Source organism: Benincasa hispida, chromosome 1 (genome assembly GCF_027475165.1).
Source record: "Benincasa hispida cultivar pf3 chromosome 1, pf3_genome.v1.1, whole genome shotgun sequence".
NCBI lineage: Eukaryota > Viridiplantae > Streptophyta > Magnoliopsida > Cucurbitales > Cucurbitaceae > Benincasa > Benincasa hispida.
The window spans coordinates 100,197,773-100,211,931 of NC_143478.1; the positions used below are offsets into that span (position 1 = coordinate 100,197,773).

A 14,159-nucleotide genomic window follows, 5' to 3' on the forward strand; every position below is an offset into this window, starting at 1 on the left:
AATAACATGCAGCGGAAGTAATAAGGATCAATAAGCATTCAAATTCACTAATTTTGGCAGAAACTAAAGCATGCTCATCTAAATAAGAGGGTTTTGGATCATACCTTTGTAGAACTCTTTAAGATCTCGATCAATCAGCAGCAGTCTTCTCGAAAGATCACCCTGAACCATCTCAAGATCTTTCCCACTATCCTTTTGGAGCTTTAGACCGAGTTTCGGGACTCAAGAACAGCTTGAAGCAATGTAAAACGCAAGGAGAAGCTCACAACACTCAGTTTTGAAGACACTTCTTCAGCCAAAGTTTTCTCTCAAATTTCTGTAAAATGCATGCCTCCATATCACTCCATTCTTCTTTATTTATTGCAAATGAACATGCAAAGAAGAAATGTACATGACTTGCAGCTCATGTTTGGAGTTAATGAAGAAGAGGAAGTGGTTTTTTTGTGAGCATGAAGAAGATGATAATGGAAAACTTCAAATTTCCATTTTCTGCATGTTTTCCAATTTTCAAATTTTATTTTAAAATCAAAATTTTGATTTTAAAACCATGTTCATTTAAACTAAAAAATTAATTTAAAAATATTAATTAATTTAATATCAAATATTAAATTAATTTTTGTATAAAACCATCTTCATATATTTAAATCATATTTAAATATATATTCTCCTATTTCGTTTAATTTTAATTTGAACATTTCAAATTAATTTCTTAAGCTACTCTAAAGCTTAACCATTTACGAACTAGTAGGAGGACCTTGCGAACCTAAAGTTCATGGGCTCCTTTCGAGATTAATCGGCTAAACTCATTAGACCGATCTAACCCCCATTTGTTAACTAACGGGACTCTCCACTATAACCCATAGTTGAACTCCCTTCACTGTAGGTATATTATGTCCACTTTATAACCATAATCAGTAAGTCGATCATTCACAGGTTGTTCCTAATCACAGTTGGGTCAAAATAACCGTTTTACCCCTATGAATACATCTTCCTCCTTAAGTTCCCACTAACCCTTTAATGAACAATTATGATTCATAATCTTTATGAATCAAATCCTTTCTCTATCATGAGAAGGTATGACCCCAATTGTTCAAGACTTGGAATCAGTACTTGAGAGAACAACCTATTTGCTAATCCTAAATCGGGTAGGAGTGAATTCCATATTGCAAGGCTATGTCCCTAGCTATTCATCCGATCTTATCCCCAAAATGGGAAGCTTATTGAGCAATGTTGTTGGACTACTCTCACGTTTGCAGATTAAAGGATAATCCTGAACAAACAGGAGTTCATAGCTAGCTCAGGATTAAGATCGAGTTAATGTAGGTTATATGATAAATGAAATACTCAGTTTTAACAGTAAATAGTTGTTATAAAGAAAAGTGACTATTTTCGTGGTCAAGTCTATATGCAAACTCATTGCATAGGACACCCCCACTCACATGTCTCAACATGAACGATCTATGGATCACATCGTTTGTAGCACTTTACAACTTCTTGTAACAACTACAGAGTGGGTCGCATCCAATAGTGTTACCAGGATGAGATATCCAATTTCATCCATATACTTATTAAAATATTTAAGCTGTATATTGTTAACTTGATCTTGTTTATGTCACTACATAAAGTTACAGTATTTAAACTATAGTCATGGATATGTTTATTGGATTTTCATAATAAGATGCAAAATTAACAATTTATTATTTATTGATAAATAGAATGTTTAACACGAACTTTGAGTTCTAAGAAATTCCCAACATAAAAGGCTATCGAGCATCGAGTATTCTATATTTCATACCATCGAGTAAGGGCTGTTGAGTAATCAAGCATCGAGTCATCGAGTACTATTGAGTTTCTTCTTATTCATTTTTCATCGAGTAAAAGTTATCAAATAAAGGCCATCCAGCATTGTGTATCGAGTAAAACAACATCATGCATTGAGTATCAAGTACAAGACAGAAAGCTCGGTTTTTGCTGCTAAAACTCGATGCGTTGCAACGCTCCTCACAACATTACAACGCTCCTCACAATGTTGCAACGCTTCAGATTTTAACACGATTCATCCTCCCCCTCACGATGCTATGCTTCTAATATAAATTTTGGTCCAGTTCTTCAGCAAGAGACAAAGAGAAAGAAAGATAAGAGGAGAAAACCTTTTTTTTTTTTAAAGAGACACTTCGAATTTATAGAGTGATTATTGTAATTTTTTCTAAGATTCAATCAATTTGTATTCAATCATTGTATCAAATATGCAACTATCAATGGATTGCTTGAAGAATTTCATCATCCATGAGTAGGTAATCCTTTTTCTTGGGGAATTATGTAGATTGGCATTTTCTTGAGACTTTTCCTTAAATTTTCTTTCATGTAATTACTTTCTTTTGAATGTTCTTGCTAAGATTTCGAATAAAATTGATTAAGATTGAATTGATGGCTCAAGATTAAACAACTTTTGTATGCAAAAAATTACATAGTTTTATAACAAAATTGTAATTATGGTTGCAAGAATTATTAGTCTTTATAGAAAATGTGGACTTCTTTTCCTCTTTCTTTAAAGAATCTATTAATTCAGAACATTCATGCAATCAATCTTGAATTTTCAATCTTTTGATTTCAAGATTGGTATAGTTAAGAAAACTCATGAGTTTAATGCAATTTAGGGATTAATTGTGAAATGTCTTTAGGAAGCAATTAAGACATAGATTAGGGTTAATTGTCAAATTAGCTAATTAGGGCATTAGGAATTTATTCTTAATGAACTATTGAATAATCTAATTGCATGATTCTTTGTTAAGTCAATGATAGAATTGCCTAGTTTATATAAAATCCCCAAGATTGGATTGAATTGAATCTTATCTCATAATCTCTCTTATTTCTCTCATCAATAAATTTCCTATATCAATTCTTGTCTTTTTTCAGTTAGTTAGTTTCTAGTTCTTAAAATAAACAACCCTCCATTTAATCTTTTGCATTTTGGAATTCAAGTAGTCTATTTTGGGCCAATTAATAGAGGTTCTCTTGGGATCGACCTCTTACTCCACTATTACTACATGTTAGTTCTAGTTATAGTTAGAGTATTATAAATTTCATTTGTTTTGGGTAAGATAGAATTACTGACACCTATTTCACGCCAATACACACCTTTTCCTGGTCCGAGAGGGATTTGGTCATACATGGACTATGAATTTTTTGTTCATTAAAGGGATTAGTAGAACTTAAGGAGTTAGATGTAACTATAGGGGCAAAACGGTAATTTTGGCCCAACTGTACATACAAGCAATTTGTGAAGGGTTATCGTACTATTGGTTGGTTATATCTCAAAATGGTAATTTTGGCCCAACTGTACAATGAGCAATTTTTGAAGGGTAATGGATACAGAAATATATTTGTAGTGTGAAGAGTGCAGCTGACAGTCTTTAGTGGAGTGCCCATCAGTTAACTAATGGTGAATATTTTAATTAAAGGAGTTTAATTTATTGTTCACGTATCATTCAAGCTTCAAGCTACAAGTCCATAAGGTTTCCTCGGTAGCTCTATAGAAATAAATGAGAATCAATTTTTGGATTAATTTGAATTTTTCAAATTAATTGAGAGAATTAACTATATATGATATAATTAATTTATTTTTAATTATATCTGATATAATTACTATAATGTATTTGATACATTATATTATTAACTATTTATGAGAGAAAATAAATATTTGAATATCATTCAAATATTAATTGTATGAATTGGATTTATATAGTTAAATTTAATATAAAGATGATTTATATTAAAAGTTATTGATGAGAGAGAATTGAAACCATAGGTTATATGTTATATTTGATATAATATATAGTTTAATACATACATATACATACATACATACATACATACATACATACATATATATATATATATATATATTAATTGATTTATTAAAAATGAATTAATTTTTTTAATTTTTTTTTTTAAAAAATCAAACATGGAAGGGAGTTCTAACTCTCTTCCTCTCTTTTCTCTCTTGAACATGGAAGTAGAGGGCAGCAGTTTGTTTTTCTTTCTTCTTCATCCGGGGAATACAAAGTAGAGTTGTTGAGATGACAAAAAAGTTCTGACATTTTTTATCCTTCCTCCTCCTCCTCGCTACTAAAATCCATTCCCTCACCAAAATAGCCAAAGCCCAACTTCTCCTAGATTTTCATCTAGTGAATACCGAGGTAGCCATTCGTGGTGGTGTTTATTAGTTCGAGGGAATCCATTGAAAACTATTATTCAAAAGTAAGGGTCCTAAACCTTTCTTTTTTCTCCTTTCTTTTTACAAGCATGATGTATTATATTTGTTAAATACATAAATTTATTCTGTTTACTGTAAAATTTTACGTTCTGTAAAATTTGAGAAAATTGAGATGATCCACTTCCGCTCAAAGACCCTTAATTGGATCCTTCAATTGGTATCAAAGTGACGTTTATGGCCCAATTTTTTCCCAAAATTTTGGAATAATTTTACAATGCTGATGGATTTCTGCATTCTATATATTCATATGATGTTTATTGATGAATGTAGTTTGTAATTAATGAATGTTTTTGGGATTGGATAGTTTAGATTTTTCGCTTCATTTACAAACTTGGTTTTGTAAGGGTCCATGTTTTGGTGCAATAATAGAGTCTATATCTTTTGTTTGTTGAGTCGTTCGTGTTGTTCCCAACCAATTTCTGGAGAATTCAAGACGTTTTCTATGGAGTTTCAAAGTTGTTCAAAACTATATAGTGGGTCGTTATATAGTAGCATTGCGACGCTGCGATGTAGCGAATGAAAGAAAACTTCGTAGCGTTACGGCCCTAGAGCATGACATCGATGCTCCAAGATGGAGTTTTCACGCGGTTCAACTTCGATTCACGCGCGGTTCATGGTCCGCTGGTCCGGTTCGATTCGTGCGTTCTCCGGTTCGAGCTATTTTGGTTCATCTGGAATAGTTCTTGGTCTGGTTCGAGCAATTCAAGGCTCAGTTCACCTGTTTCAAACCGGGTGGAAAATTATCTTGTAATAGATATTTTTTTTAATAGGTGTCTAATCCCAGTAAATTAATTGCTTTTATATTATACATGTGATGTATGATTTAATTTTATTATTATATGTCATAATGTATGCCATATAGTATAAAATCTCACCATAAGTTATGCATTTAATTTCATGCATCATATTATAAATATTATAATTTTAGATGCACGATTTAATTTTATAGCATGCTCATTCATCATATAGTATTAATGTTATAATATATGCATGCATGCTTAAATAGCTTACTCATGCATCATTTATATTATAATTTTTATAATATATAGTGCTATACATGCATGGTGGTATGTTATAATTTGTTTCATTAAGTAATTATATAAATGTTATATATGTTAGTAATGAAATGAAATTGCATGTAGCATGACACTACCTTAGATAATTTATAAATGTTATAATTTAGTAATGTATGTCAAAGCATGCAATGTATGTTTTAATTTGTTTCATTTGTTTATAATGATTATAACTAAATGAAATTATAAATTAAAATTGATAAATTCATAATTGCATGGAAACCTAGGTTAAAATCATCTTTTAAAATTATTTTAAAACATGATTCAGATAGACCTAAGATCACGTTTCTAATGAGATTAGAAATTTAAGTTTAATCTTTTAATCAATTTAATAGGATTAAATTGATTCTTAATTAAAAGATTAACAATGTAACAAATGTATCTATAAGAGACCTTTTGTCTAAGGCTAATTCTGTCTAGGCTGGGTATTTAAGTTGACGAAAATATTATACCGCTACCTAAAAACTTATCTAGAATGGTGGATTAGATAGATTTGTAACAAACATGCAATGTTTGATTAAAGTTTGTTAAAGTGTTTAATAGATCTTAATCAAAATTTTTAAACTATCCAAAGACAAGTGTTGTTCTTAGGCAAATTAAACATTCACTTAGTTAAAATCAGTAGTCGGTTTTTCTTAAGTTAATTAACCCTAGGTAAAACACTCAATGGGAGGAAAATGAGGTATATGATACTTCATTTTTCTCTTCACGTTTCTCCCTAAAAGTTCACACCGTGAGATTTATACTTGGCCTCGAGGCACCTTGAGTGTCCCCCTACTAATGGCATTTGTATAAATCAATATAAAGGTAATGGAGAGAATATTTATAGTAAGTGGGAGCAAGACATGTGACGACACACCCTTCGGTCTCTCTCATTACTTTGTAGTAAGGTTTCATGTATGGCCTCATGGCACCTTTTGGTAAGATTTGATTTCAAAATCACCGATTCATAATTTTCATGTGCATATAAGACGTTCTTTTTAAGTGTAAGATTAATTTGCATAATGGTGAAGAAAATTATATTATTGGAATTAAATAAATAATAGCTAGTTTTTATTAATGGGATTAGTTCTTCATATTCTCCGTCGACACTATTTTCTTTTTCTTATTTAGAAGAACTTCCTAACAATTTTTCTTCCTACATTGATAGATTTTGGAAGAATAATTAGTTTATTGAAGTGATTTCAAGTTAATTATAAAGGTAATAGACTTAAAATAATTATAAATCACAATAGATTGGTCTAAATTGATTCACCCCACCCAATTTAAAGTATTTTCTATCACTTTCTTACCTTTTTAGAAATATAAAATGTGGCTCTTTCTTATTTCTTTGAGATACAAAAATAATAGATTTTATTTTCTCTATTGAAATTTCTCTCTTTTAAATATTATGTCAAATCTCATTCCTGCGACCCAATCATTTATCTCATAAATAGTTGATTTGTGAATATTTCTCATCCAACCTTCCGGTCATTGTTTTCTAAACCTCGAATTGGATACATTTTTAATAGTTGTCTTTCCATATTTCCAATTATCGTCGTAGATATCGAGTTCCCTAACTTTATTAGATGCATCTAAAGAGGTGCTCTAGAGGAACATCTCTACCATGATTCGAAGTTCATAGTAAAACCATTTAAAGAAAGATTCTCATTGGAAGTTTTTTTCTTCTCCACTCCTTTAAACACTACTACCATTATTTAAACAAAAACCATGTCAAATAAACCCAACTTTACAAATTTGGAAGTTTCAAGGTTTTTATTTTTCTATGTTTTATTATTATTGTGTTTTTCTTAAAGAAAAATTGGTGGAAATTTTCAAAATCATTGGTCCTTAATAATACTTGTGGATGAAAGAATATTTATGAAATTAATGTGTACTAAATGTTACCAATTTTTTTTTTTAAAAATTAAATATTACATCATGAGTTCTAATTCATTTCAAATTTATTCCAACAGAAAATTTTCATCCTAGTTTTCAATTCTTTCCATTTTTAGTTTATATTCTGGTTTAATTTTCTCAATTATCGGAGGGTGGATTTTCATTCTAGTTTTCAAATCTTTGCATTTTTTTAAAAAAGTTATGTTTGGTTTAATTTTCTCAATTATTGGATTATTCTTAACGTTCCTTTTAAATCACTGTACACACTTGTTAAATGTGTATGTAATTATTATATATTTTAAATTAAACTTTTATTTATTATAATTTGTTGATGTCATATTTTGGCCAAGCGTAAAAGCATTTGATCTTCATGACATCAATGGTAAATTTGTAATTTGGGAAAGAGAGGACCTGTAAAACAAAGAAAATGGTTTCGATGTCTAAGCCAGTAATACAATTATAGAATAGAAAAGAAATCAAAAGTTATATGTTACCTCATACGGAGCCATAATGGTCTATTTATAGGGGTTTTATCTTAATCCTACTAGGATTAAGATATGAGATTTAACTCTCCTAGGATTAGGATATGACTTTTCATAATCTCAAACAAGCTAGATTAAATCTTATCTTATTTTATTTCATCGTATTTTATATTATCTCAATATTACCTTCATTTATCTTATTTTATCTTGACTTTTTGGTTTTATTATGTTGGGCCAAAATCCATTCCTCAATATTAGCCCTCACTTCTAAGTTTGGTCTTGTGGACTAACTATGTATTAGTCGTGTGCGTTGATGCAAATTTATGAGTATTCTTCTACCTTTACTAGTTCTTTTAGTAACATTGTTTTCCTTATTATATGGCGTACCAATTTTATCACTCTAGCATAACTATATTGAACTTGGCTTCTCCAAGATCATTCATGGATCTCTGGCCATACCTGAAATATTTATCTAAACCTTCTTTTTTGAAGATATAATTAGGTTCTTGGCGCACATCCACCACAATTTAGCAGCATTGCATAAAAAATTTGTGTCGTACTCATCATTTTCTCGAGGAGCATAGACATACAAACTTGGCTTTTCGTCAATCGGAGATATTCCCTTCTTGTGACTCGCCTAATCGAGAGTGTTGGTTAGATCGTCTTGTATCTAATCAGTTTCCTGGTTTTCATCCTCATGTACTTAGTTGAGTTAACTTACTTATCTTATGTGGCGGGCTTCGGCATGTATCTTTAGTCCAACTCAAGGTGGTTTTCAGATTTTGGACTTTAAATTTGGTTAGTTAAATGTGAGGTGGCTACTTTTAATTGTTTCCCTTTTTTGGTTCAATTTCTTGTTGACTAATTTTAATTGTAAGTGAATAATTTTTAATGGAAGGGAAGGGAGGTTAGTGTGGATGGTGAATTGTTCATTGTTGTTGCTGTCTCCAAGCCTATAGTGTAAAGTTTCACATATTTTTGTTCTTATAAAGAAAGAAAATTAGAATTTGTGAGTGGATGCTAGAGAAAACACCATGGTTGGTGGGAGTTTGGTTGCTTGAAGGTGTCGTTTGCTACCATTCCCAGCTCCAAGTTTTCCACTTGCTGCCTATTATTGCTACTGTTGTTCAAATCCGATTCCATTTAGAAAGTTGATGTACGTCGCCGTTCGTAGTTCCCAAAAATATTGTTAGGTCGGAGATTTTTTTTCTACATTTAATTCAATTTTAAAATTTATTATCAACCAAAAAAACTTCAAAATTTTCTATATTAAATAGATCATTTATAACACACATGCATACACACGCACGCACACGAATTTTGGAAAAATATAAGAGAATTTTGGAAAAATAGTAATTTTATTTAAGTATTTTAATATATTGTTACATTAATTATAGAGGTAGGGATTCATTCCTCTTCCAAGTTTCCAAAGTGAAAGACAGTAGTTGTTACTTTTCCATCATCATCATAACAAAACCTTAGAATCATGGACTTGGTCCGATAAGTTTGGTCTCATAATCTTTACCAAGAATTGACGATTCTCAATGTCTATCCTTCCAGATTTTCAGCGATCGTCATTGACATCGAGTTCCCTGGCTTGATCCGATCCACCCCGAGAGGTGCTCTTGATGAACATCTCTATCTAGATTTGAAGTTCAACGTAAACCATTTGAAGAATCTTCCATTGGACCTTACTCTAGCCGACGAGAATGGAAATGTTGGCATAACATGGGAGTTCACTTTTTCTGATTTTGACGAAGAAACGGATCTCTCCAATCCTACATCGATCCAATTCTTGAAGAATAAAGGGTTTGATTTCAAGAAACAAAGAGAAGAAGAAATCCGATCTGCTGAATTTCAACTCGCATTTTTACCAATTTTTTGTAGCAATTGAATCGTCAAATGGGTCACATTTCATGGTATTTATGACGTTGCTTATTTGTTGAAGCTAATGGTGATCAAATTCATGCCGGAGTCTGTAGTGGAGTTCACCATCGTAGATCGACGTTTCCTTGGTACGATCAACGACCTAAAGTACATTATTCGCAATTGCAAATACTTACTAAATGGCAAACTTGGACTTAAAAAACTTGCTAAGTTCTCAATATTGTGAATGACATTACCACCCATCATCTTGCTGGTTTTGATAGTTTGTTGATAGTTTCTACATATGCGAAGATGAAGAAGATGTACGAGTTTTCATCGAAAAATCTCGATGGGTTCTTTGATAAGTGTTCTTTTTGTTTTCCATTTTTTTTTTTTTTTTGTATTCTTGCATATTTCTGGCTATTTTTTTAGCATTTTTTTTATTTTCTTATGTTCTTTGTTAGGTAATATCCTAACAGATTATTATCAAAGAGTTATAAGCAATATAATGAATGAATTTGTATAAGGTGCTACTGATGATAGTCTTCCAATAGTAACATATTATAAAATTTATATTTATAAAGTCATAAGTAGTATAATATTTCAGTTAATAACTTTGAAAATAGAAACATGCTAGGATTGTAATTTGGCTATACCTTTAATCTTTTAATCCCATCCATTTATTTCTCTACTTTTTGTTTCATCTCGACCAAAGGAGTGGGTCAAGATAATTTGGCAATTGAGACTACTCTAATTCGTATTGAACACGATCATCAATTCCACAATTTAGTTTTGCAAATATAGCAAAATAGAAAAATAAAATTTGATAATTTTTCTTAAATTCTATTTTAATTCCATAAATTTTATTCAAATCATTGATAAATACAAAAGAATTTGATAATTTTTCTTAAATAAAATACTACCATGTAATCATGCAATTAAGACTACTCTGATTGGTATTGAACACATTCATCAATTCCACAATTTAGTTTTGTAGATATAGTAAAACAGAAAAATAAAACCATCGTTAATAAGGATTCAGTAGGTGCACCGAACATCTCAACCATGTTAGCACGTATTTAGCACAACATATTTTACCTCTATTACAATATTTTTTAAATTTTATATTGTTACATTAAAAAAAATTAAAATATCCCAACTAAAAACAACCACATCACTATAAAACAAATCCCCATTTGGAAAAGAAAGATTGTACTTTAATAAAAAAAATCGAACAAAATGTCCGGATATTTCCAGATAAGGAAAATATTCTAAGACTTTATTTGAGACATTTGCAGAAACCACTGCCTTAGAAAAATATAAAGACAACAAAACAAATCTCCAACAGCATTGCTTTCAGAATCTTTCGCATTAGATGTTCTCTTTGTACATTCTTCAAGTGCTTCAATGAAGCAATAGCTTGAGATATATCCAAATAAAACTTATCTTGTATTTTGTGATTTGTAGAGATGTCCAAATTGGTTGAGGCTTCAAAATATCGCTTCCAATTATAATTACTCAATCTTTTGCAGCTTCATTCACTTGAGTTCATAACTCACTATTACCAAATTGTGATGATTTCATTGCCTTGAGATTTCAAATCTTTGATTTTTCATGTTTCAAAATGAAGACCTGGATTAAAACTAGCACTTCATTGTTCATTATCGTCTTTTATTCTCTTTCAATCTTCTTACCTTTTCTTAGTTTTTCACTTGTCGCCTACTACTGCTACTGTTGTTCAAAGCTGACACCATTCAGAGAGCTGTTGTATGTCGCCGCTCGAAGTCCCCAAAAAATATTGTTGGATCGTAGATCTTTTTAAAAATTTAATTCAGTTTTAACATTGTTTAAAAAATTAATTATTAACCAAATAAAACTTCAAATTTTCTATATTAAATGGATCATTTCTAATACAATTTTCATCTAAATAAAATATTATAAAACACTTACTATAGCTAAAACCAATAATATTCAATGTGTAAAAGATATATTTAAAAGGAAACAAATACCTTTTTAGTCTCTGAATTTTTAAAAATTAGTGCAATTGGTCCCTATAGTTTTAATTAAGCTAATTTAGTCTCTCAATTTTAAAAAGTAGATTCAACCTATAGGGATCAATCACACAATTTAAAAAACGTATTTTTCTCTCATTAAAATGTGTAGATTTCATCATTTTTAAAGGTTAAGATTTAAATATTATAATAACACAAGTCTTCAATTTAATACGTGTATAATTATATATATATATAGTGAGGTTTTATTAATAAAGAGTGGTTTTCTAATATTATTATTCTTTACCCTTTTATTGCACCGTTTTACACTATTTTATCTATTTATTTAGAGAAAAATGACAAACAATTTTGTTTTTGTTATTTTTTTAAGTATTATTTAATATATTGTTATCCTCTTTCTTTTAGAATTTGCTAGAATTTTGGAAAAATAATATTTTTTTTAAGTATTATTTAATATATTGTTATCCTCTTCCTTTTAGATTTTGCTAGAATATATTATGGATCGTAGAACTCTTTTTTTTTTTAATTTAATTCAGTACATTTTTTAAAAAATTTTATTATCGACCAAACAAAACTTCAAAATTTTCTATATTAAATCTATCATTTCTAATACAATTTTCATTTAAATAAAACCTTACAAAAACTTCAATGTATAAAAGATATAATTAAAAGAAAAAAAAAACCTTTTTAGTCCCTAAATTTTTAAAAATAGGTGCAATTGGTCACTATAGTTTTAATTTAGCCAATTTAATCTCTCAATTTTAAAAAATAGGTTCAACCTATAGAGACCAATCGCACAGATTCTTAAAAATTTATAGACTAAAAAAGTAATTTTCTCTAATTAAAATGTGGAGATTTCAACCTATTTAAAAGTTAAGATTTAAATATTACAACAAGATGGATCTTCAATTTAATATATATATATATATATATATATATAATTTCAGTGAGGTTTTATTAATAAAGAGTGGTTTTCTAATATTATTATTCTTCTCCATTTTATTGCATCCTTCGACACCATTTTTTCTATTTATTTAGAGATAATTGACAAACAATTTTTTTTTTTTTTTTGTTATTTTGATAGAATTTTGAAAAAAAATAATAATTTTATTTAAGTATTATTTAATATATTGTTAAATTGATTAGAAAGGTAGGAACTCATTCCTCTTCCTTTTAGAATTTGTTATCCCAAATTTTCACCTTTAAATATTTCGGAAAACTCACCCATATTTCATAGCTGGTTTCCAAAGTGAAAGCAATTAATCATTATTCTTCCATCACCATCATAACAAAACCTTGGAATCATGGATTTGGTTCGACAAGTTTGGTCTCATAATCTCTATCAAGAATTAGCCATTCTTAATGTTTATCTTTCTAGATTTCCAGTAATCGTCATTGACACCGAGTTTCCTGGCTTTATTCGATCCACCCCGAGAGGTGCTCCTGAGGAACATCTCTACCAATATTTGAAGTTCAACTTAAACCATTTGAAGATTCTTCAATTGGGCCTTACTCTAGTCGGCGAGAATGGAAATGTTGGCATGACATGGGAGTTCACTTTTTCTGATTTTGACGAACAAACAGATCTCTCCAATCCTACATCGTTCCAATTCTTGAAGAACAAAGGGTTAGATTTCAAGAAACAAAGAGAAGAAGGAATCCGATCAGCCGAATTTCGACTCGCATTTCTACCAATTCTTTGTAGCAATCGAATCGTCAAATGGGTCACATTTCATGGTATCTATGACGTTGCTTATTTGTTGAAGCTAATGGTCATCAAATCCATGCCGGAGTCTGTAGTGGAGTTCGCCATCATAGCTCGATATTTCCTTGGTACGGTCAGTGACCTAAAGTACATGATTCGCAATTGTGAATACTTACTAAATGGTGAGCTTGGACTCAAAAAACTTGCTAAGTTACTCAATATTGTGAATGACATTCCTACCCATCATCTTGCTGGTTTTGATAGTTTGTTGATAGCTTCTGCATATGCGAAAATGAAGAAGATGCACGAGTTTTCGTCGGAAAATCTCGATGGATTCTTGTATGGTTTGTATTATAGAATTCGGGGACATAAGATCCCTTGGTTCAATCCATATTACCAACATTGGGCATGCTTTACTCATAGTTTGTTTTATGGTCATGCCATTGTTTAGGATTGGGATGTTTCATTGATGGAACATATTTGTAAAATGGTTAGATAAGGGTAAATGATGTAGTTAGGTGTTTCAACGTAAAGTTGGGATGTTTGGGTATATCTATGAGAATTTGAGAGATTGTATTCCTCTGAAATACTATTGGTATATTGCAATATATTTCTATATTTGATAAGTGTTCTTTCTATTATCTTTTTTTTTTTTTGTGTTCTTAAGTATTTTAGACTAGTTTTTTTTAACGTTCTTCTACTTTCTTGTGTTCTTTATTAGGTAATGTCCTAACAAATTAGTATCAAAGAGTTATAAGCAATAAAATGAATGAATGTGTTAAAGGTGCTACTTATGATAGTCTTCCAATTAGCAACATATTATAAAATTTATATTTATAAAGTCATAAGCAATATATTGTTTCTATT

At 30.1% G+C, this 14,159-nt stretch overlaps 1 protein-coding gene across 1 annotated transcript; it reads left to right on the forward strand.

The window, feature by feature from the left end:
- Positions 1-12,891: 12,891 nt before the first annotated feature.
- On the forward strand, positions 12,892-13,743 carry LOC150038908 (putative CCR4-associated factor 1 homolog 8). The gene has a single exon (XM_090314977.1). It carries the CDS (start codon positions 12,892-12,894, stop codon positions 13,741-13,743), a length of 852 nt encoding a protein of 283 aa, XP_090171103.1.
- The last annotated feature ends 416 nt before the right edge of the window (positions 13,744-14,159 follow it).